Raw genomic sequence first — 26503 nt, 5'->3', positions numbered from 1 at the left:
TACGGAATAATTCATTTACACGATTTTCTATAGAAATATAAATATGTTAATATATTCACAAGGTTTTATAAAACATATTTGAAAAGACATTTTCCCCCAACCCCTTCGTGGTTTATAACTGAGTTGACCTAACCCTTCAAGTCTACCAGTACCCATCTAACCTAACCCTACATAAAGTACTAGAGAAACAAACTTAAAACTATTCCTCTTATTTTGAATTTATTTAAAAGGGTGTCTATTTGCTCTACTAGGCACTTTGAAGGAAACCACCAAAAATTTTCAGATTATTAACATCACTAAAGAAAGTGTTACAACTAATAATAAACTTTTGTTAACTCCTATTTTGCATTCGTAGTCCCTAGATCCCAGGGCCACAGTCGCTAATAGTTTTAACATAGAAAATAATTTAATTTTGCATACTTAATAAATATTTTCATTGTTTAAAACTATTATTTGCAATGACGGTTTGACCGATTTTTAGGCTATATTGACCGATTATTTTTTTAGATTATGGATGACAACAACGTTGCTCCCCCTGTCCGTAGTGGGGGAGGGGCTGGGGGCGAGGGGGGAGGTGGCGCCCCCATTGTCAGAAGATTAAGAACTTTGAAACGGCGCAAAGAGGAAAAAGAAAATTCTAAAAATCAGGTGAAAATTTATACCTTTTAGTTTTTTTTGTTTATGGATGTTCAACTGTTTGTGTTATGATCTTATTTATACGGCATTTCCATAAGCTATAATAAATTGAATAGTTATACTAATTTTCTACAGGGAGGAAGGGGACATTCATCTGTTTGTTACACTAGTCTCCAAAGTCTTATAATAACGTTTTGATATTTGTTGGTTTTACAACCTTTATTTGAATTTTGATTGCTTGATTTATGAAGTGGAGTGTTTCAACCACTAATTAAAAGCTACAGAAGGGGTAATTTTGTGTTTCATCATTGAGGATGTTTTGGCCACAAATAGCAGAATGTGTTTTATTTCCCTGTCTTACGATTCAATGGACAACGTACAGTATGCCAAAACTCAAAGGAAACTTTCTAGGGATAAGACTATGGACGATAAATTGAAGTACACCCCAAATTAATAAAGATATTATTATTGGAAAATTTTAGATATTAGTAGTTGTACCAATAAATCAATATCTATAATACAAAGTAGAACGATGTCTGTCTGTCTGTCCCTTAAGATCTCGGTAACCACTGAACCGATCGGATTCTACTCTTCAGGGTATCTACCTATTGGTCCTGTGGTGGTTTTAAGCTATTTTCTTGGGGGGTGGGACACCCCCAACCCCCCAAAAAACAAAAATTCCCCCCCCCATTTTTTTTTTTTTTGAAGGAGATTTCCATGGTCCTTACGATTTTCGCCATAATTTTTTTTTATCACCTCTTGGGGCAAAGCCCCTAGAGGCTAGGGGCGAAGCCGCTAGTTTAATAAAAAGCCCCTAAAGATTTTAATCCAACGAATAAGAGATAGCATTTATTAAACTTTGAGTACCAGTATAATTTACGGCCCAATGTCCGTTCCCTCCCTGCAAAAACTTAATATTTACGTAAAGCTTTAACTTTCTAAATTATACGTTATAGATATCAAATATATTGTATGACTCATTTATGTGAAATGTCATATCTATGTTTCCATGCAGAAATTGGTTTATTAACAAGAATGATATTTAAAACTAGATGTTTTTAAGAGGTTTTGTTTTAATTGCCCATGCTGAAAAATTATGTATCGTAGGTATCTAATTATAGACATTTGTCCACGTATGATAAAATAAAATTAAAAAAACATAAAACCTGTATATATTTTCTTGAACAGGGCCAACAAATTTGGAATTATTCATTATTATTTAAAACCTATCGACAAAAGAGTAGATCTGCTCCATGTAACGATATTTGATGACTAATAAATAGAAAATTAATATATTTTATGGTTAGATAAATTAGTATAGAGTATATGTGCTAATTTTAACAGTATTTAATGTAGGGAGGGAGGGCCGGGGACATAGGACTGTAAATGAGACTGGTAACCAAAGTTTTATAACCAAGTTCATATTCGTTGGTTCCAAACCTGTAGTAACTTTTTAGCCAATATTTTAAAACTTAAATATCAATTTATCTTCCATTGTTTTTTTGCTTAAGATCCTTATGTATTTGATGACTAATAAAAAAAGTTTCAAATTAAATAAATCTTTCTGTTATTTTAGCAAGCTACTATTCAAGATTTACTTTATTAGAGTACATGCTAATCTGGTGTAAGATCCAAGTAAAAATAAATCGATTACTTTAGGTTAAACTTGAACGTGTGCTGGGCTTAACAGTGACGAGTAATGCTAGTCTTGCCACCTCGCTCAACACAGGTATTGTTCTTGTTTGTAGCGCAGCTACTCTTTAATTAGGTTTTGTATGTTCGTCCAAACATTATTTCATAATCTTGAGATTGATGGTTAAGCTACTGTGAAACTAAATTATCTTGTTTTGGTTGTTTAAAATTAAAGAATCTATTTCAACTTTTTCTTTTCTAGAAAATTTGCCATGACTAGGTTTATAAAATCAGACACAGTTTAAGGCTTCTTTTGTCATACTTTATAGTAAAATTCTTTCATTACTTAATTGATATTTTTTATCATAGAAGTAAATAGGTTCTTTCCCTCAAATGTCGATTAAGCACTGAAAACCTACTCTTATTTCATAAACAAATGGAAATAAGGGAAGGGGTGTTAGTTTTTTCATATGGTCAAACCCTGCCCACCATTACACAATATAACCTAACCTAAGCTGAGCTAAGTAATAAACAATAACGAGAAACCATCACACAGTTTTTTTAATTCATTTAAAAATAATGTATAAAGGGTAAACGCAAGAAAATATTCAGCTAATGTTTGTCCTTTATACGTTGTTTGTCCCTATTATGGATAATAAAGCCTAAGCCAGTGTTAATATTTAGACAAAAAACTAAAGTTACAATCCCTCTTTTAGCCAGGTGTTTAGGGAGGTGTAGAGGGATGTATCCACCCCCCTGGCAAAATTAATGGCATTTGATACACCCTATTCTATATCCCCCCTGGGCCTCCCCCCCCCAAAAAAAAATATACTTAGCCAAGGAGAATATTGAGTAAAAATGTAAAAATACCCCCCATAATATTTTAAATACACCCGCCTAAATCTCACAACGACCAAGACCTTGTGCACGCCTCTGGCTAAAACACCTTAAAGGTGATCGGTATGGATGGTTCACCTGTTTAAAAAAAGGGATTCTACCCAAGACTTTATAAATGGGTTATCATTGTTTTCAAATTACTTTTGGCTTTTCTTTATCCTTTGCTTGGTAAAATTTTGGGTGCACAATATTTTTTTCCAGGCTTCATAAAAAACCGCTATTATTAAAAGATAGCACAATTACAATAATTACTGAATAGTCTTTTAAGATATTACAATAATAACGTAGATTGAGGGAGGGGACATTGAACTTGTGCCCTAAGTTTTATAAATACTTTGTCTAATTTGCTGGCCTAAAAACTTTGAGAGCTTGTATCAAATCTTGATTGGTTTGTTCAGACTAAACTTGCCTAAACTTTTCAACCAATAATTCTAATTAAAAGAAGTGTTAATTTAATTTGTCATCATGGGTAGGTATCTGCATCAATTAGACATTTATTGTCTTATCCCTTAAAGATCTTTGGGTTTTTGGGTAGCAGTTGTCTTTTAGCCAACACCTTTCTCTTTTCTCTTCTTTAATTTAAAACCAAATTTTGCGCCATTTTCCCATTGATTATATATTTACCAATTTGCATCCCCCTCCCTTCCCCTATTCCATAATTTCAAATATACTAGTAGCGCAGCTGCTCTATGATTAGGGTCTGTTCTTCAATCTATAATTGAGTTCCTTAACTTAATGATATTGTCTTACAAGCTATCACTGCTGTAGATTCCAGAAGGGAGGCGATCATTTTCTCACTTGTCGGCCTATAGACTTTGTGTACTTTCATTAAATCTTGATTGGTTGGTTTAAACTAGCATTGTCTAAACTTTCACCAATAACAAAAATATACATAAGGGGTAATTTTGGTTTTTATAACTAGGTAACTGTGGATGTACATCAATTTATCGTCCATTGTCTTATACATTAAGATCCTTATATTTTTAGAAAAATGGGTGGAGGTGGTTAAACCAAATCTAACTACTAGGATATTATCAATTTTTGTTGTGAAAATATAAAATATTTTGTTAATACACTCACAAAAAGCACACATAAACACAAACGCGCGCTAAGCATAATATTTGAAACAATGAGCGCTTTCTTTACTTTGTTGTGCTTAAGCAAACAGTGAGTTAAAATTGGACAAAATTTAGGCACAGTGGATTATTAACGTATATTTAAGAATAATCTAATTATGCTGTATTATTGGCTAAAGCTTAAAAGTCTAAAAGCCCCGACGGGTTAACTTAAGTTCTACATATTTCAAATTTATTTTTATGATGGTAAAAAGTTTTGCAGGGAGGGTGTTGGGGGGGGGGGGGGTGTTAGATACTTAGTATCAAAATATTTCAGAGCCTTTTAAAAATATAAAGGGGTTGAATAGAGGGTTTTAAGTTTGAAGGGGGGGGGGGGAGTAACACCCTATTACACCTCTTCTTCGACGCCTTTGCATTCCCTCCCCCATTTACAAATGTAAAAAGTTATTTCCTGTGCTTTTTAGACGTTGGTTCAATCATATTAATGCTTTCTTATTGTCAATTGTTTTGGTCTGATGATTTTTCTTTAGAAATGACTAATACAGAAATCTTACAACCACATAGATGTATATAGAACAGAAGGTTCTACGACAAACGTTGAAGTGGACAAACGTTGGAGTGGACACTTAACCTAACCTAAACTATTTTAGACCATCTTATAGGTTTTTTAAATGCCTAACCCCTGCGGAAGGCTTATTTGTTCATTCATATCTTCACCTAACCTAATCTGTATAGAAATACTTAATAAAATTAATATTTTAAATTTTTTTTTAAAATTGTACATTTCCATATTTCAGTGGCATGTAAAGGGGGTTTTGGGGGGGTGTCAAGACCCTTCTTAAAATTGAAAAATTTTAAGGCCTGCCATCCCCGGTTTTTCACCCCGAAATGGTTTTACTTACACCCTCTTGCGAATTGTAACTGTTTCCAATTGTGACAAACAAAATTAGCCCCTATGTAGATTAAAGTTATTGGTGAAAAAGATTAAACCTACAAGTTTGTATTTCTCGATCAAGATTCAATAAAAGCCCAACAAATTAGTTGGGACTTTTATTATTTACAGTCCAATGTACACTCCCTCTCTAATGTTAGAACACTTATTCTTACATGATAGTACAAGGATATCTGTCTGTGTGTCTTGCTAACCGCTGGACCAATAGGGTCTAATAGAAAATCTCGGTTACCCATTCTAATGTTAACGACCTTTCAAATACTGCTACAAAAAATTTAACTTTAATTATAATTGTATAATGATTCTGACGAATGTAACGTAACATGATCTATATGCATGACATATACTGATAAGATATTTTATAATATCCCATTTTAATCAAATATACCCCCCATCCACTTAAAAAGCTCAGGCTTCATAGAGCAAAATTACGATAAATTGATGTTCATCCCCCAATAAGATTTGACAAAAGTACCCCTTCTGTAGATTACAATTTTTTTTAGAATAAACGTTTGGTTAGTGAAGGTTTGTACATTTAATAAAAGTCCTTAAAGTGTTTTAACCAACAAATACGATATCGTGTCTAAAACTTTGGGGACCAGTATACCTTTTAGTTCCATGTCCCATCCCTCCCTGGGTATTTATGAAATGAAAAGGATCTTGTGTTCGTATGTTGTCAAGCTGGCGAATTAAATAATATCATTAAATTTACGGCCATACAAATTCACTAAAAAAAAACATTAATTTTTTTTCTAAATTGGTTAAATAGTTTGATGGTCTTTGCTATTCTTAAGATCTTTAATACGGCTAGACGTGTGGCTTTGATGCTATTTTTTAAAATTCTTAATCGTGTAATTTGAAGAACACTTCAAAATTCGTAGACAACAGAGATACTTTTATTTTACTTGGAGCAAAACTACCCTTTGACGTGTAAAACCGTTACGTACTTAAACATAAGCTTCAACGTTAGATTTAAGAATCTTAAAAATAAGAAAATAAATGATGTATTGATACACATTCTCACTGATGATAAACAAAATTACCCCTTCTGTATATTAAAATTATTGGTTGATCACTAGGAAAAATCTAGCTTTTTAGTCTTTATACAGAGAATACAAAAAAGACACACTTTTTGTTTTTCCCGCATTTTGATGGATATATTTATCCTTGTTATGATTTTAAGAAGTCTTTTTTTTTACATATTTAAATATGCAACAATTGGACATTAAGTTTTTTAGTCACACAATCTAACAATAAGTTTGATAGAAACTTTAAAGACTGGCAAACATCTTATTATATGTATATAATAAGTTTTTTGTTGTTGTCTAAAGCTTAGGATTTCAATACCTATTAAACCGATTGAGTTCTCCATTTTAGTGAAGCTTCACATGGGTCCCGGAATAGATTTTGACATTTCTATTTTCAGTTTTTAAATGGTTTTGGGCTATTTTTCACACAATCTAACAATAAGTTTGATAGAAACTTTAAAGACTGGCAAATATCTTATTATATGTATATAATAAGGTTTTTGTTGTTGTCTAAAGCTTAGAATTTCAATACCTATTAAACCGATTGAGTTCTTCCTTTTAGGGAAGCTTCTCATGGGCCCTGGAATAGTTTTGACATTTCTATTTTCAGATTTAAGTCTTAAAATAGTTTTGGGCTATTTTTCTGCCCTCCCCAAACCCTTCAGAAACTAGTATTATTATGAAGACATTTGAATTGACAAGTTTATTAATATGGGATAATTCTACCCCACTTTCGATTTTAGCATTAAGGGGGAAGTTAAAAAGTATTGTATTGTGTGGCGGGGACGGTAGACATTTTATTTTTAGGGCCAATTTCTATTGTAAGGTTACATCTGTTCTTTCTTAAAATAGTACCCTTTAAAAAGCGGTTCAGTCACAGTGGTTAGCGAAATCCTTCTCTACACATAGACAGACAGAAAGATAGACATCCTTTTACTTTATAAGGATATGAAATTGTATAACGAGTGCTACTTCTAAAATTGCGGTTAAAGATTTCCAAAAGATATTTTTTTTTTGTTTAAAAAGCCATGGTTTTCCAGTTTGAAGAGTCTTTTGAGGGGTTAAGTTTAAAACAAAATATCCTATGTTATGTTATATACTGAACATCACTAAAGCAGGGATAAAGATATTTGTAATTCCAATTTTTAATTTGTTAGATATTTGTTTCTCTATATCTGATTGTTACTTAATATATCTAAAAGGCTTTGATGGTTCCTATGTTAGTTTACATTCAATTTTTCTACTGTTTTCTTCGAAAGAATTTTAAGATAAGGTCTTGTGTAAAAAAAATAGAGTATGTCTCTTGATAAATTTTTTACTTATCACATTGCTTGATCTCTGAAGAAGTCTTCTATCTTAAATCATGTCATACGGACGGACGGACACTTGGAATTATAGAGTAGCTTCGGCACTAATAGACAACAAGACTTTATTTCTCATCCCTTTGTCCATGACTTTAAAATAGTCAAAATCCTGCTAAAAAGTTTTATAGTTAATTATGCTTTATAATGATGGGAATGTTGACAAGAAATTTCAGTCTTCTATCTGAAATCGTTTTATACGGACAAACGACGGACACTTGGAATTATGGAGTAGCTTCGCTATTAAAAAAGTATAGCAACATAACATATTTGTACTTATCCAATTTCCGTAGATGTAACCCTTTTGATTCATCATCCCTTTGTCCCTGTGTTTGAAAGACACTTGCATTGATCTTATCAGAATCTTCAGATAAGGTCTTGTGTAAAAAAAATATGTTACTCTCACAAAACAACTAAATTTTTAAAACCAATAAATTGAAAATAATGGGGGTGGGGGGGGGGGTATTTCGTTTTTTCAACTTAAGGAAATGTTAGGTTATATTGGGTCTAGGATAGCCCCACTGGGTTAGGGAACTGCAGTTAAAGGATCTTTTTTAAATGTATTTCTTAGCTGTAATGAAGGAACACTTTGATAAAAGGTGTAAACATACATAAAATCTCATCGAACTTAGGGATAAGACAAATGAATATAAATTCTGAGGTGTCAAATTCTACTCTTGGTGAGAAGGGAAGTAAACATTAATGGGAGATTGGGATCTATATTATATATTTATTTTTCTGCCATTGTTCACTCCCCTATTCCTGATGAAATCCCATCGCTGTATGTATACAGCTGGAATAATAAATCATTTAGCTTTTTTTTTAGAAAGCGAAGCTACTCTTAAAGGAAGCCTGCAATAAATACACCGCTTCAACTGCTGAAAGACTGCCACGAGTAGAACCAATACTCAAAATTTGAGGCCTCCAGCATCAAAAACAAAAAAGTTATAGACATTTCAAAATCACATTTTTAGTACTATGAAACTTTTGAAAGTTTTTCATTGCTAATAATAGAATTTTCATTATTAAAATACGTCGCCTAGAAAGAAAATTATAATCTTATTTTTGGCAGAAACTTAGCATACCAGTAACTGATAACGTTTATACAATAAAAACATTCTTCTTTATAGTCAAAATCATTAAAAAAAATTCAGTTTATATTGCGTTTTATTAAGAGCACTGTAGCGTGAGAATGCCAGCCTCTAGGATTTCCAGCCAATCAGAAGCCTGAGTCCACGCTAAGTCCACTGAACAACCAATCACAGCTGAGCATCTGTATTACTTACATTAGTTTAATTTTTCCCCGCTATGATTTTACGCTTTCAAAAGCAATTTAAACCTAATTTTTAAAAGACATTTTGACTATAAAAAGCCTAAAAGGGGCGTTTTTATTGCAATAATGTTATCAGTTACTGGCAGTCTAAAATTCTGACAAAGATAAGCTTTTAATTTTGCTTCCAGACGACGTAATTTAATGTTGAAATTTTCTTTTAGTACAATGAAAATCTTTCAAAATTTCCATTGTACTGAAAGAATCGTTTTGAAATGTCTGTAACTTTTTTGCTATTGAAGCTGGAGGCTTCAAATTTTGGGTATTGGGTCTACTCGTGGCAGGCTTTAAGCAGTTAAAGCGCGATATTTCTTGCAGGGTTCCTTTAATTACATCTGTATTAGAGCGTGTATACAGCTAGTATAATCGATTCTGAGCCATACTGTATCATGTATCGTTTAGTATTGCAGGCAATTTTCACGAGATTATTAAATATTAAGATAAATACCGTCGGTCGGGGCTAACTAAATAATCTTTTTATTTTTCATTTTACTATTAACGGAAAGCTGTCTATGATTTGATGCGATAGAATACTATTCTCATTTTTAATTTTGGTGATTTTCGCTTAGTTTCATAATAGCCGTTCTTGTTTTTCACATAAATTTACATGAGTTTATGGCATTTAAGCATTTTAAATACTGTTTCTAAGTCTTAATATAAATAAATCTACAAAGACGATTACATCTAATTGAAAATAATTTGAAAGTATGTGAGGTGGCTAGTTTTTCTTGTGTTAGTGTTTTACCTTAAGATTAAAGAATTAAAACCCGAAAGCCCGGGCTAACAAAACTGGCATTCATTTTAGGATTTTTGTTCTATTATTCTTAGAAAATTGTTTGTAATAATACGATGCGGATGCTATATATGATTTTTTAGTATGACTGAGAACCAGTTCTAATCCAGCGAATATTAATCGGTTTTGAAGCCAGACTGGAAATTGAACTCTAGTATTTTTTATTCTAGATTGTATTGGCTCTAGTTAATTATTGTCTAAAATCTTGTTTCTATTGGTTTCTAGTATTAATTATTGTATTTTATTTCAGGATTGGTAGCGTACCCTGCAGGATGTACTGTTGTACTTTTCAACCCAAGGAATTCAATAGTCAATTTATAAAAAAAAATATTCAGATTTAACGCCTATTGTATGGTCGGCCTGTTTTTAACCATCCGGTATAGGTAAAGGGTGTGTAAAAAATGCTGACTTTTTTATAATTGCAGGGTGACCACTATGTACGTTATGTTCAATATGTTCATATTGAACACTACTTTTAGGTTTTTTGATACGTTTTTGTTCGTTATTGATTTTTGTGTACAATATGAACATTTCAGCATACGTTATTGTACGTTTTTCTGTAATGTATGATTAGTATTAGTAATCATTAATGTATTTGTATTTCATAAAAACTACCAAAAAAAATTCTTCGCGCTTCGTGCGTCATTTTACCAATTTATCCTGGGATTTATGAAGTCATAGTGAAGCTTCCATAAATTAAAAAACTCAACTCAATCAAGCATTTCAGTAAATATAAAAAATTCCTCTAAACTAATTACAAACCTTATCAGGACATATGAGAAGTTACACTTTAAAAGAGTATCATATTTGTTCATCAGTTAGCGAGATAATTTTTAGTTCATTTTTATGTTTTCATGTACTTATAGGAATGAGAAACTACTTTCTATAATTCAAAGTAGAACGATGTCTGTCTGTCTATCCGTCTTTCTTAAGCTTAAGATCTCGGTAACCGCTGAACCAATTTGGTTCTACTCTTTAACAAGGTAGCTTCTCTTAGGTCCCAGTAAGGTTTATAACTATTTTGGGGGAGGGTACAACCACCTCCCAAGAGAATTCACCCCTAGAAAAAAATTACCCCCCCCCAAAAAAAAAAAAAAATTCATTTTTTTTAACTAAAACTAAAAGTGGGAGGGACACCCCCCCCCCTAATTTTTTTTTATTTTTCTTTAAAATCTAAATTAAGAATTACATGATATAAATAAGGTATGTAAATGAGAAAATTAAACAACTGTGATTTTTTAGATTAAAATGTAGAATAGGTATGATGTTGATATTTTTTAGTTAAAGGGTATTTTCCTTAATTTGAATCTAAAAATTGATATAATGTATAATTTCTATAAATACTAGCAGCTTTGCCCCGAGAGGTATTGGGAAGTCCCCCTTTAGTAATTTGTAAGATAAAGCGAGAAAAAATTGAGTGGGAGACTTTTTCACTGGTGTGTTATTTATTTTTCTTTTGTGAGGGGGGGGGCCTTTCTCCAGATAATATAGCTTAAAACCACCACAGGGCCAGTAGGCATATTCCCTGAAGAGTAGATCCCAATCAGTTTATTGTTTACCGAGATCTTAAGCTTCAGACAGACGGAAAGACATCGTTCTACTTTGTATTATAGATATATGTATATGTGTTTTATTGTACGTTATTGTACGTTATTTTTTCAAAAAAATGTACGTTATTGTGTTCATTGTAATTTTTTTGTAGTACGTTATTTTCAATATTAATATCAAAAAGGCGGTGGTCGCCCTGTAATTGAAATGGCTCGGTTTGTGTTAATAGTAGAAAAATACTACGCATACCGTTAGAACCGCTAAGAAGTCTATTTTTAGGAAATATAAAAAAACGATTCCTGTGCTACGCATAGTTTAGGAGCTACGTGTTAAAATGTCCCAACTGACTTAAAACTTGACTTGCGAGTAAATTTTGGGACATTTTACGACCTGGCACCTAGATTATTTGTAGCACAGGAACTGTTCTTATTTCCAAAAAATACAGTTCATAGCGGTTCTAACGATATGCGTAACATTTGTCTACTATTAACACAAGCCGCGCAATTTGAAATTAAAATTGTAGGCATATCTTTTATTGCAAAGTATCTTCTTTAATTTTTAGTTATATTTTTAAATTTACTCGCAAGTCAAGTTTTACAGTAGTTGGGACATTTTAACACGTAGCTCCGTAGCTATACGTAGCAGAGGAATCGTTTTTACATTTCCTAAAAATAGACTTCTTAGCAGTTCTAACAGTATGCGTAGTATTTTTCTACTATTAATACAAGCCGCGCAATTTCAATTTTACAAAAGTCCGCAATTTTTAGCACACCCTTTATAACCAACAACTGAATTGATTCTAAAAATATGATTCGATATTTCAGTTGTTTTTCGGGGCTACTTTAGTATTTATCTAAAAAAATCTGCTAAAATTAACAAATATTTTTCCTAATTAATTCAGTAGTTGGTATAGAGATGTGTGATTCATTTATATGTTGATAAGTGCATTGGCCCCAAAACAGGCCCAAAATATCACACTTCCAGTCAAAGGTAGTGAAATTTTAAAAGTTTGACCAAATTGTCAAGTAGATTATGGTGTTAAATCAAAACCATTAAAAGATTTGATATCCATAAACAATATCGAATTGTTTAAACCTATATTACTCTATTCTCTGATACCCCCCCTTCCCCCCCCCCCAAAAAAAAAACATAGTCTTTTTAGTAGCGTATATATTAAACTTTTGCTATTCTATAAATTTGCGTATGTGATTGAGCAACCATTATTATTATGATTACTACTATATAAAGATAATTATTGACAATGACATTGACATAAACTAAGCGTGTGAAAACTAGAGGAGTGGACAGACGGGTAGAGGGATAAGTAAGTTATACAGTAGAAATTTTGGAAGATTTTTTTATTCTACTCTCCCATATTTATTTTTAACTTTTCTGCTCTTTTAAAAGAGAATGTACACAAAAATATCCATATATTGCTTTCCGTCAAAGTGACTGGATATGGGTAGGGGGGATTTCTTATGCATAGCCCCTGAAGAGGTCAATAACTATGCGGGGCTACCCATTATTCAAAATCACCTAACCTCACCTGACCTAAAGTTATTAAACAAACAAACTATAAAAATACCCCTTATTTAATTTTAATTTATTTCAAAATAAGGGAGGGTTAATTCTTTGTTCGACTAAGCAGTATTTTACTTATTACTTTTCCCCTGAATGACTTGAATAGAAATAGTTTTCTTTTTATAGTTCACAGACATTTTCTTTCTTTATTTAGAAATATAACAAGGACTTTTATTTTCAAAGAAAGCGAATTATAAAATAATATGAATAGCAAAAGTTTCTTTACATGTGTAGGTATTGGAAAAAAATACACAATTTTTCAACTATGTTTTTCTTTATAGTAATTCATAACTGCTATAGGTATAATTTTTTTGCTTCACAATTAAGAAGATTTTTGAGAAAAAAAACTTTATTTAAATTTCATTATCTAACACATTTTCATCAAATAATCTTGGATTCATTATTAATATCAAGTTATTTTAATTTTTGGATATTATATCAACTTTTAAAGTATTGGATGTTTACCATAATTTTGTCAGAAAAATGTATTGTTTTGCTTATCTGTAATCTAAGAATCTTATAAAAAAGATTTTGCTTCTGTCTGTCAACAAACTTGTTTTATTTATTAGTTTTTTTTTGTAAAGAAAGTTTGTACTTAAATCTTTTTAAAAAATCTGATGAGTAAGATAAGACTTCTTTGTAGGTTTGCTAGTTGCATCGCCCCTATGACCTAGGGGATCTGTAGTCTAAGGGAAAGTACATAGAAAAAAACAATATGAAGCTATATGAAGCTATATGAAGCTTCCATAAAATTGAGAACTCAATCAGTTCAGTAGTTATTGCAATCTTAAGCTATAAAGAAAGCTTGCTAGTGCTACTTTACACCATATGATATAAAAAAATATCTTGGCAACGAAACTAATCTAAGACAAAGCTGTCAGTCTGTCTTCTTTTATTTTAGGAGAAAATATGATTTACTTTAGCTACTATTGTAGATAATGCTCAATATTTTTATATGGCTTTTTGTTCTAATTAATTTTGGTTTTGTTATATTTCCTAAACTTTCTTAAAAATATGTTATACTTTCTAAACTGTCAATTTTATTATTGACAAAATAATAAGTCAATAAAAAGTTGTTATTGATCATTAAAAATGTCTATATCCTAATTATATAGAGATTTTGTCCAAGGATTTTTAGTGAAAAGACAATTATGGACTACAAAACAGGACGGGAGGGGACATTGGGTTGTTTAGTAGTCCCCAAAGTTTTAAAATAAAGTTTATTCGTTGGCTCATCAACTTTATGGACTTTTATTGAAATTGGATTGGGTGGATCATTAAGTTGAGTGTCCAAACGTTTCATTCAACCACTAATTGTAATCTTAAGAAGGGGTAATTTTGTTTATCATAATTGGGAATGTACATCAATTGTCGGCCATTGTCTAATCCCTTTAGATCCCTGCTTACAAAATCATTCTTTAAATAGATTTGAATTGTTAGTTGTAAAGTTTCAATTCTGCTGATTTGTACATACATCCCAATCAAAATGTAATTAAAGTCCCCAATTATTCCCTCCCTTATTGCTAGCCATTCTAACTTGAATTAAAATCCATTTAATTAAATTAATAAACATTTTATCTTGCGACTACCTATCCCTGATTCTAGGCCCGATGACAATTTATTTCACTTCTTGGGTCCCACAAAATTTAATCTTAATGGAAAATTTAGAAATTTTTGGGCCTTAATTATAGCCTACGCGCATTTTTATCTTTTTTTCTTGGTTTCGCAGCTACTCTAAAACTAGCCATGAACAATCCGAACTAAAAACTAAAAGATTTTTTAAAAATCTTTATTTAAAGAAAGGTGGATGGGTGATTTCTCTAGATTGTGGTGGAGGCACGATCCACCAATATAGTTATTCCCTGGACCTACAGGATGCTTCACTGTAAACGAGAACCATATCGGTCCAGCAGCCGAGATCTTAAGCTACAGACATTACAGATAGACATCATGCTACTTTTATGTAATGATTTAGAAAAGCAGTTACGTAGCTTGTCAGACAAATATTTTAAATGATCATTATTAGGAAACTTGTTTAAAATCAATTTAGAGTACACTTTTTAATTAAGTTAGATAACTAGAAATTGCAAACTTACTACTAGGCGAGCTACCGCCTTCCTTTTTTTCACCCTATTAAACAAAGAAGCTCTTTTAAAATAGCAATCAAAATCAGGTATCTTAAGGGATAAGACAATGGCTGAATACTGATGTTTATCCCCAATGATAATGAACAAATTTACCCCTTCTGTAGATAACAATTAGTGGTTGAAACGTTTGGACACTCAGCTTAATAAATCAAACAATCAAAATTCAATACAAGTCCCCAAAGTTTTTTAGACAATGAATAAAATATTATAAAATTTGGGGATTAGTGTAATTAAGAGTCCAATGTCCCCTTCCTCCCTGTATTTTAAAATAGCAATCAAGAAAGTTACGCCCTCTTACAAGTTAAGATAAGTATCAATTGTTGGGGAAATAAATTTTGATGCTTTAATTTAAGTAGACATATTTTAAATGGTAACATGCATAAATTGATTTTAACTCTTATCTATAGTACTAAAAAGACTGATGTCTGTTTGTTTGTCTGTCTGACGGATATAGGTTAAACTTTTTAGAGGATTTATTTAATGGTTTTAGGCTCTTTTCCCTGAAGAGTTGAGCCATCTCTTGCCTGCAAAAATAACCATTGCATCCCCAACATTGGCTTTTTTAAATCGGCTCACTAAGTATTTAAACTAGTATGTATGTACAAATATAAGTAATATAATACAGTTTGTGATTTGGCCCATGAGAAGCTAAATTTTAAAGAAGACATATATCGGTTCAGCGGTTTGAAATATGCTAAACTACAGAAAGACAGACACATAAATAGACATTCTGTTACTTTTATATATAACTAGCGGCTACGCCCCTAGAGGCCTCTAGTGGCACTTTAAATGTTTTTGTTTGTTAAAGTTAATTTTTATTACGATACCTCTTTATTTGACGTTGAAGTCTCCCCTAATTTTTTTAAAATTTCGATTATTTTGTCATTTCTCTTGGGAGGGTGGTGGTACCCTCCCCCAAAATAGTTATAAACCTTCCCGGGACTTATGAGAAGCTACCCTGTTAAGGAGAACCCGATCGGTTCAGCGGTTAGCGAGATCCTTCGGTACACACAGACACACAGACAGACACACAGACAGACACACAGACAGACACACAGACATCCTGTTACTTTAGTATAAGGATTGACCATTGAACTGCTGGATTTACAGGAAGAGCCGTCAGACCCACATAATCAACCCCAGCAAGAAAACTATCACCTCAGTTGGATGGTAAGTTTATTTCCAGTATGGTTTTGTAACCGATTAATATCCGCTGGATTAGAACCAGTTCTCAGTCATACTGAAAAGTTATATATGGTATCGTATTACAGACAATTTTCCACGAATAACAGAATAAAATAATAAATTTAAAACCAACTTTTTGAGCCCGGGCTTTCGGGGCTAAGGAAACTGTTTTTTCTTCTCATTTCAATATCCCCATAAAGGTGTCTATAATACGATTCTATAAATAACTACTGAAGTCAGACTAACAATAATTTCCAGCAATAAAACTATCACTACAGTTTGATGGTAAGTTTATTTTAACTTTTTAATGTAACCCACCTTTTAGTTTTGGTTAGGTGTCGAGTTCGAGTACTTGCATTGAATTATATTGAAAATGGTTCTTTCTCCTGCTTTGTGCGTGACTTATGAAATGGTTATAAGCATTTAATATAAAACCTATTTTATTCTAAACTATATTTCAACTTTCCGAAATCTTAGGCCTTATAAAATACCTCTTATTTTAATCATTTTTCTAGAATTTTTTATTTCATTAAAATGACAGGTGGGGTTCCTTTGCTCGACTAGGCAATCTAAGCGAAACCACCAATTTTTCTTACTTTGGCCGATCACTAATATTCTTTTTGTATTTGCGAATTTTAAATGTTATAAAAATGTTAACTTTTAAAACATTATATATTGTTACATAAGCATGTCTAATTTGATTAATGAAAATAACCTAACATACTCCCACATAAACAAGGATGAAATCATCATACAAAAAATGAAATTAAAAAATGTTTTAATAATAACCTATCATTGCAATCAAAGAGGAGTATTTTGTCAGAAATAAGAATTATTATTACTGTAGCTTAAAACTTTTAGTTGAAAATCTCTAACACTGCTACTTTGAACCTACTAATTAAGACTCTATAAAAATATCCATAGTTTATAAACCAAAGAATGATAGATTGTGTTTAATACTTTTGGGGACCAGTATTATTTACAGCTCAATGTCCACTCTCTCCCTGAATATTTTTGCTTCCAAAAAAATAACCATTTCAAATATTGACGCATATATACGCGCTTAGATACGCACACACACAATCACACGCACACACACACACACACACACACACACACACACACACACACACACACACACACACACACATAAATTGAAATAACTATAAGATAAATTATGTAAATGGGGGCACGGTTTTATTTAATTAATCAATATTTTGGCCTTTATAACTCAAGGGGCGTGTCAAGGGTGTATTGTAATAGGGGGCGTGGATTGGGGTGGGGGGGGATTTACATCAATAAGTTATAAGTTACTAGCGGCTTTGCCCCTAGCCTCTAGGGGCTTTGCCCCATGAGGTGATTTTTAAAAAAATATAAAAAAGGGAAAACAATTCTGGTGCTGCACCCATAATTTATGGGCAGCACCAGCATTTTTTATTTTTTTTGGGGGGGGGATTTTCATTTTTGGGGAGTTGGGGGTGTTCCACCCCCCAAGAAAATAGCTTAAAACCACCACAGGACCAATAGGTATATACCCTGAAGAGTAGAATCCGTTAGGTTCAGTGGTTATCGAGATCTTAAGGGACGGATCGACGGACAGACAGACAGATATCAAGCTACTTTGTATTATTAGATATACATGCTCGAAAACTCCAATGCATGAAACTAAGGACAGGGATATGATCACTCGAATAAAAACATTTTCTTTTAGCTTTTAGGCTAGTCAATAATGCATATTTATCTATTGGGGTGAAGACAATTGATAGATAATTTCATATGGATTTTGCACCAGATATTCATGTACTAAAATATAGTGTTACTCCCAGCTGGTTAAAATAATGATACCCTCATCCACCTCCTTTACCCTATCCTCCTATTGGATGAACAAATTGACCAATAAATGAGGTCCATATCTAAATCAATCAATTGTTAGACCATTCTAATATACTCCATTTGTACACTAAATAATATATATCCAAAGTTTTTGAGCCAACAAATTGCAGAACTAGTATATTAGCATATGTCCCTTTGCGAGGGTCAAAGTTAATTGAAATATAGGCTCGACTATTAACAAAACAATCGAAAAAAGACAAATTATTTGAGAATCAAAGCAAAACTTCTCTATAGTTATAGTCATTTTAGGTATATTCAATTTTATGTTCAGTACTAGAATGATATCCTGTCAGAAACACCCAGGAAACCGGGGCCTTTCATCCATATCTTATTTGTTAGCTCAATAACTATGAGTAATTTTATTAAACTTTGATTGGTTGGTTCCAAATTAGTATTGTCCACACCAATGATTTTAATCTGCATTAGGAGTAATTTTGTATATCTTAATTATCATCAGTAAATATTTGGGTGCTATGGATGTTGTCATCCTTGTTTTATTTTGATGGTTTTAAACCAAGAGTAATAGAGCATCTTAATTTACTGCAATAAACTCATTACACCAGGTTTATCAGGGATCTAAAGGGATAGGACAATGGACGATAAATGGATGTACGTACATCTGCAAAAGTTTGGACACTTATGATTTGTTCAATTATTGTTCATAAAACTATGGGGAGACCACTACATTTTATAATCAATTTTCATCTCCCTCCCTGGGTTTCATAAATTTCTGTGATGTTAATACAAAAAAATTGTAATATTGAATATCCTTTTAATTAGCTTTGTTTGTGTTTGTTTGTCCTTTAAAATCTTTGGAACAGTAGTTAAGTCAGCCTCTTGTACGGCTCTTTCAGTTTTAAAACTTATATCAAGGGGGAAAAGTAAAAGAGGTTGCTGGAAAGTTATCCCCTCCTTCCCAATTTTTTTCTTACCATAACTAAAGCATTTTTAGCTATTTTATTTTGTTTGCAAGAGTTTAGGAATCCCACTGTCATAATTATAAACTACAGTTTCTTAACAAAAAAAGAAAAAAACTTATCCTAATTCTTATCTTTTTATTGATTTATTACTATATAACAACTTTTTTTAATGATATCGCTTCGCTTTTCAAGTTTTTTTTTATGTTTACTGAAGATATAAATTTGAATTGTATGAAGAAAACGTTAATTCTTATTTTTTTTTGAAGCTGCTACATAACTCCTTCTGTCTGTTTGGATAGTATAAAATGACTGATAGTTGCTATTAGAGATTGACGGCTGAAATTCGTTGTAAAGATTCATCAGACCAAATAAGCATCTTCTTTAAAACTAACTTTAAGATATGTCAGTCAATTCATTGCGGTTGGAAGGAGAAAATTTTTTTTTAAGTTGTGAGTTTCTAAGTTGCTATTCGAGATAAATTGCTGTATTCTTATTTTTGAAAACTGCCATGACAAATCTTTTTATAAACTTCCTTTTTATGTTGTCTTATATATATCAGTTCGTATAAGTATTCAAATATAATTATGAATTATGTCATCCTTGTCTAAATAAACCCTTATCAGTAATAGTAAAATTATTATATGATTAATTTGTATTCTTAGTAGCGAAACTTCTCTTTAATTTGTCTGTCTGACTATAACGTAATGGGGAAAATGTGAAGACCACTCAACATCTGCTCTTTAACTCACTTTTTCCGCTTGTCCATAAATGATTTTTTTGCTTTTGTATCTTTAGATGTTTTCATCCTTGTTTTATTTAAAAATTACTAATGACTGCGTTCACGGCTGATCTTATTTACACAAGTATACAACTGATGGATAGATAAACGTACAATATAATACTTAATGATTTTAGGTCTGAGGATGGACGGTATCTCGTGACGGGGGAGTGTGGTCACACCCCCAGCGTCAGGGTGTGGGACATTCAGGAGAAACAGTGCATAGCTGAGTTCCCAGGACATAAGGTGAGTTAGGTAGACATTACTTAGCCCCGTAGGGTTAGGGCTATTGATTAGAATTTTTCCTATCCTTATTCAAATATAACAGGATGTCTAACGAAGGGTCTTACTAACCGCTGAACCGATATAAATCCCCTTGTAGTTTCTCATAGATCATAGGAAGGTTTTTAAATATTTTGGGGTAGGATACAACCACCCTCCCTAGAGAAATCGACCCTATAAAAAATACCGCCCCCCAATATTCTTTTAAACTTTTCTACTTTTAAACACGTTTCCTCTAGATACTGGGGGGGGGGGGGGGGTTAGTATATTATGTAATGGAAAAGTTATCTTCTTTTTAACTGATTGTATACTTTATTTATTTAAAAGCTCCGCATTTTCACAGGGAGGGAGGGGAAATAGTGCTATTTTCTAGTCCCTAAAGTTGTATGATAACCTTTTCTTAACAAATAAGGGGACTTTTATCAATTTTTAATGGTTGGTTCATTAAGTTTTGATCAGTAATTGTAGTCTACAGAAGGGTTAAATTTGTATATCATCATTGGGGATGTACATCAATTAATCGACCATTGTCTTATCCTTATAGATCCCTATACATTTTCAGCTGTTGTATTTATTCTTAAATTGACCTTATAAAACTTGGCTTTAATGATGTCGAAAATATACATTTTATATTTTGATTAATTGTTATATCCAAGAAAAAAGGGAAACATAAATTGATGAATACTTTTTTTGATTTTTTAACTTGTAAATAAAAATACAGCTGAGCCCTTAGCATTTAGAGGCTTTTGATTTGAAGGGGGAGACAGAAATATAGCCTAAAACCATTCTAAACTAAAATTTAAAGGACTAATGCAAAGCTTTTCTACAATGAAGAACGCAATAAGCTAGATCTTAAACAGACAAACATTAACACCATTCTATTTACATTATAAAATAAGATGGGAAAAAGTAATTTTGTTTTTAGTGACATATCCAATAATCCATGGGTTAGTAGTATGAAGTCTTTTATGAAGCGTAGAAACATTTTATTTCACTTTTTATGATGAGAACATCCATCAGTAGCGAACCGGCAGACAGACGGACAAAACAATGTATCAACTAATTGCGTATGTGCCATAGAAATATCCACTGAAATTTTTAGATGTCTTTAACAGCAGGCGAGAAACTCACATTTCCACCATTGCTCTACGGACTGACAAAAGAAAATTATTTTTAAAAACTCCTATAAATCCAATATCTTTGTAAGTGATTTACATTAGCAAAAATAATTATTTATACTGCTCATGTACTCATGTACATAATGGTCCTTGTTATGCAGCAAAAAAGTTCTAAAACAGCTTCCGTGAAATTGTTGTATGGAGGGCTCTAGAAATAATTTACAAAGATTACATCATTAGAATTTTTTTTTACATATTTTATGAAATTTTTAGCATACGGGAAAGTTTCTAAATTTCCCTTTAGTTAAAAATTAAAAGCACAACATGATTTATTATGTAAAGTAAAATGAAAAAAACTACTCAGGCTGGGTAAGGGGTTGGGGAAGGGTTATTTGCCCTCTACCCAAACGTAAAAAATTTAAATATCTCATTTTACCCCCCATAAAAAATTTAAAAATATTTTATTACCCCCATAAACCTTTGAAACCCCTCATTTTACGTCCTTGGTAACACCGCATTTGATATTTAACATTATTTAGAAGCTCCCCAATTACATAAATACAGGATGCTTAATATGGAAATACTCACATTTTAAGACTTGATTATAGAGATGCTTAGCTAATAACATTATACTTACACAAAGTGTCCCAGGAACCAATGTTCAAAAATTAAAGAGAATATGATTATTATACCATATGTTAATTAAGGAGATGACTTACTGGCAATCATATATTTTTACTAAACTTTTAAAGGAATCATCATGACAGTTTGAAATCCATAGGACATTTCTCCAAAAATAAAGAAAATAGGTATGATAGTTATATCATATGTTAAATATTGGACTTATGGACTGTCTAACTATGGTATATTTGTACTAAACTGTTACAGGAATCATTAAATAGATAGGCCAATCTAAAAAAAGGCCTAATTAAATAGACGTACGGACGGAAACACCCTAAATGTAGAACAGCTTTGCTTTTAACAAAGTGGCCTTATAGCAGTATCAAATATAAGAATGAAGAAAATTGCCATTTTCGCAGTTTAAATAGCCTCAAACTACAAATCAAAGGGGGATGTGGAAAATAACCATTTGGGCAGGGGGGGGGGGTTTACTCGAGAACCCTTAGAGCTAGAGGGAGCTAATTTTGGATTTAAGCTTCTATGGGGCCAAAGTTACTTTTAAAATTATCGTCGACCCCCCACCCCCCCCAAAAAAATTTTTTTTTGGGGGGGGGGGTAAAAATTTTTTTTATTGCATTTCTCGCCGAATTAGGCAATTTGAAATCATTTAAGACCATGTTATTTTTTTCAAAAATTTTTCGCCTTACAAGCAACCCTGCGGGGGGACTTAGTCATTTTTTTTCAAATTCTCGTTGAAGGTATATCTTAAATACAGTATGCTACTCTCTTAGTTTTAAAGATAATTGGATGAAATCTTTTTGATTGTGTCACTAATTACCCCAAGTTTTGGTATCTTTAAAAAAAACGGCGGCGGGACCGTTGCCGTTTTCCGCCGCCACCAAACAATAAATTTTTTATTGCATTTCTCGCCGAATTAGGCAATTTGGAATCATTTGAGACCATGTTATTTTTTCAAAAATTTTTCCCCTAACAAGCAACCCTGCGGGGGGGACTTAGTCATTTTTTTCAAATTCTCGTTTATGAAGGTATATCTTAAATACAGTATGCTACTCTCTTAGTTTTAAAGATAATTGGATGAAATCTTTTTGATTGTGTCACTAATTACCCCAAGTTTTGGTATCTTTAAAAAAAAACGGCGGCGGGACCGCCGCTCCTGCCGTCCGCCGCCGCCACCAAAAAAGAAATTTTTTATTGCATTTCTCGCCGAATTAGGCAATTTGGAATCATTTGAGACCATGTTATTTTTTCAAAAATTTTTCCCCTAACAAGCAACCCTGCGGGGGGGACTTAGTCATTTTTTTCAAATTCTCGTTTATGAAGGTATATCTTAAATACAGTATGCTGATTGATTCAGTTATGTTTAAAAAAGTATTATTTAAAAAAATCAGGTTGATATCTTTAAAAATAAGCTCAGAACTCATATTTTTAGCGTTTGGGGGGTTTTTGTGCTCCACAAGCCCTAAGAAGGAAAGTGCCGAAATTCAATTTTCAAAGTTTTATGTGTACATCCAGTCGTATAAGAGAGCCTACAAAAAGAATTAGGTTGATAACTATAAAAATAAGCCCACACGGCCTTCCCAAACTTTTATACTGAATTTCATTTACTATAACTGTTCAAACTTCCCCCCCCCCCTTACCCCAAGTACTAAAGTTTGGGAGGGCTGTGTGGGTTTGTTTTTAGAGTTATCAACTTAATTCTTTTTGTGAGCTCTCTTATATGACTGGATCTACACATAAAACTTTGAAAATTGAATTTTGGGACTTTCCCTCTAGGGGCTAGTGGAGCAAAAGACCCCCCCAAACACTAAAAATTTAAGTTCTGAGCTTATTTTTAGAGATATTGAGATTATTTTTTTTTTCGGAATTTGGAATCATTTGAGACCATGTTATTTTTTTCAAAAATTTTTCGCCTTACAAGCAACCCTGCGGGGGGACTTAGTCATTTTTTTCAAATTCTCGTTTATGAAGGTATATCTTAAATACAATATGCTACTCTCTTAGTTTTAAAGATAATTGGATGAAATCTTTTTGATTGTGTCACTAATTACCCCAAGTTTTGGTATCTTTAAAAAAAAACGGCGGCGGGACCGCCGCTCCCGCCGTCCGCCGCCGTTTTCCGCCGCCACCAAAAAAGAAATTTTTTATTGCATTTCTCGCCGAATTAGGCAATTTGGAATCATTTGAGACCATGTTATTTTTTCAAAAATTTTTCCCCTAACAAGCAACCCTGCGGGGGGGACTTAGTCATTTTTTTCAAATTCTCGTTTATGAAGGTATATCTTAAATACTGTATGCTACTCTCTTAAGTTTTAAAGATAATTGATGAAATCTTTTTGATTGTGTCACTAATTACCCCAAGTTTTGATTCAGTTATGTTAAAAAAGTATTATTTAAAAAAATCAGGTTGATATCTTTAAAAATAAGCTCAGAACTCATATTTTTAGCGTTTGGGGGGTTTTTGTGCTCCACAAGCCCTAAGAAGGAAAGTCCCAAAATGAATCTGTAATGGTTCGTTGATTCAGTTATGTTAAAGAAGTATTATTTTTAAAAAATCAGGTTGCTATCTTAAAAATAAGCTCAGAACTCATATTTTTAGCGTTTGGGGGGTTTTTGTGCTCCACAAGCCCTAAGAAGGAAAGTGCCGAAATTCAATTTTCAAAGTTTTATGTGTACACCCAGTCGTATAAGAGAGCCTACAAAAAGAATTAGGTTGATAACTATAAAAATAAGCCCACACGGCCTTCCCAAACTTTTATACTGAATTTCATTTCCTATAACTGTTCAAACTTCCCCCCCCCCCCTTACCCCAAGTACTAAAGTTTGGGAGGGCCGTGTGGGTTTGTTTTTAGAGTTATCAACCTAATTCTTTTTGTGAGCTCTCTTATATGACTGGATCTACACATAAAACTTTAAAAATTGAATTTTGGGACTTTCCCTCTAGGGGCTAGTGGAGCAAAAGACCCCTCAAACACTAAAAATTTAAGTTCTGAGCTTATTTTTAGAGATATTGAGATTATTTTTTTTTCAGAAACCTTTTTTAACAAAACCAAACTAAGTAATCATTGGAGATTTCATTTTGGGACTTTCCTTCTAAGGGCTTGTGGAGCAACAGACCCCCAAAAACACTAAAAATATGCGTTCTGAGCTTATTTTTAAAGATATCAACCTGATTTTTTTTAAATAAAACTTTTTTAACATAACTAGATCAACGAACCATTACAGATTTCATTTTGGGACTTTCCTTCTAGGGGCTAGTGGAGCAAAAGACCCCCCCAAACACTAAAAATTTAAGTTCTGAGCTTGTTTTAAGAGATATTGAGCTGATTTTTTTTGTCAGAAACCTTTTTTAACATAACCAAACTAAGTAATCATTGCAGATTTCATTTTTGGACTTCCCTTCTTGGGGCTAGTGGAGCAAAAGACCCACAAACACTAAACATTTAGGTTCTGAGCTTATTTTTAGAGATATTGAGTTGTTTTTTTTCAGAAAACTTTTTTAACACAACCAAACTAAGTAATCATTGCAGATTTCATTTTGGGACTTTCCTTCTTGGGGCTTGTGGAGCAACAGACCCCCAAAAACACTAAAAATATGAGTTCTGAGCTTATTTTTAAAGATATCAACCTGATTTTTTTAAATAATACTTTTTTAACATAACCGAACTAAGAAAGCATTACAGATTTCATTTTCGGACTTTCTTTCTAGGGTCTAGTTGAGCAAAAGACCCCCAAAACACTAAAAATATGAGTTCTGACCTTATTTTTAAAATATCAACCCGATTTTTTTTAAGAACACTTTTTTAACATGACCGAACTTGGTAACTTTTACAGATTTTTATTGTTTTTAGGGTCTTTTGCTCCACTAGCTTATAGAAGGAAAGTCCCAAAATGAAATCTGTAAAAGTTACTAAGTTTGGTTATGTTAAAAAAGTGTTCTAAAAAAAAGGAAGTTGATATCTTTAAAACTAAGCTCAGAACTCATATTTTTAATGTTTTGGGGGTCTTTTGCTTCACTAGCCCCTAGAAGGAAACTCCCAAAATGAAAGGGGGGGGGGGGCGAAAGTGACACTTTTTGAAACCAAAATTAAAAGTTAAAGGAACTCAACTAAAAAAAAGAGTTACAGGTCTGACATTTTGCATGGCAGTTGCTTTATAGGGGTACAATATGGAACTGTGAAGAAACGGCGGCGCAACCGCCGAAAACCGCCGAGAAAAGGCAACAAAAATTACGGCGGGAAACAGCGGTTTTCGGCGGTTGCGCCGCCGTTTCTTCACAGTTCCATATTGTACCCCTATAAAGCAACTGCCATGCAAAATCTCAGACCTGTAACCCTTTTTTTAGTTGAGTTCCTTTGTTGACTCTTAGTTTTGGTTTCAAAAAGTGTTAGTTTCACCCCCCGGCCCCCCCTTTGTAATGGTTCCTTAATTCGGTTACGTTAAAAAAGTTTTCTTTAAAAAATCAGATTGACATTTTTAAAAATAAGCTCAGAACTCATATTTTTAGTGTTTTTGGAGTATTTTGCTCCACTAGCTCCTAGAAGAAAAGTCCCAAAATGAAGTCCCAATAAAAAATCAGGTTGATATCTTTAAAAATAAGCTCAGAATGCATATTTTTAGTGTTTTTGGGGGTCTGTTGCTCCACAAGCCCCTAGAAGGAAAGTCCCAAAATGAAATCTGTAATGGTTCGTTGATTCAATTATGTTA

General features: G+C 32.6%; 1 protein-coding gene across 7 annotated transcripts in view; it reads left to right on the top strand.

Annotated features, from left to right (window-relative positions):
- Positions 1-26503, top strand: part of LOC145321903 (uncharacterized) — a 131267-nt gene that overhangs the window by 1958 nt on the left and 102806 nt on the right. For all 7 annotated transcript variants that reach the window (XR_013880448.1, XM_080163553.1, XM_080163555.1 and 4 more), the window contains exons 2-6: positions 508-648; positions 2296-2365; positions 9956-10007; positions 16095-16151; positions 19895-20003. Coding sequence is in view for 6 of the 7 variants with exons in the window: in XM_080163553.1 (XP_080019679.1) it covers positions 511-648; positions 2296-2365; positions 9956-10007; positions 16095-16151; positions 19895-20003 (426 nt within the window). In the remaining variant the exon portion in view is untranslated. The remainder of the gene's footprint in view (positions 1-507; positions 649-2295; positions 2366-9955; positions 10008-16094; positions 16152-19894; positions 20004-26503) is intronic.

This window comes from Acartia tonsa, chromosome 6 (genome assembly GCF_053477335.1).
Source record: "Acartia tonsa isolate MP-2025a chromosome 6, ASM5347733v1, whole genome shotgun sequence".
NCBI classification, from domain to species: domain Eukaryota; kingdom Metazoa; phylum Arthropoda; class Copepoda; order Calanoida; family Acartiidae; genus Acartia; species Acartia tonsa.
Note: the sequence above shows the minus strand (reverse complement) of the source record. Positions and strands in the feature narration are given on the sequence as shown.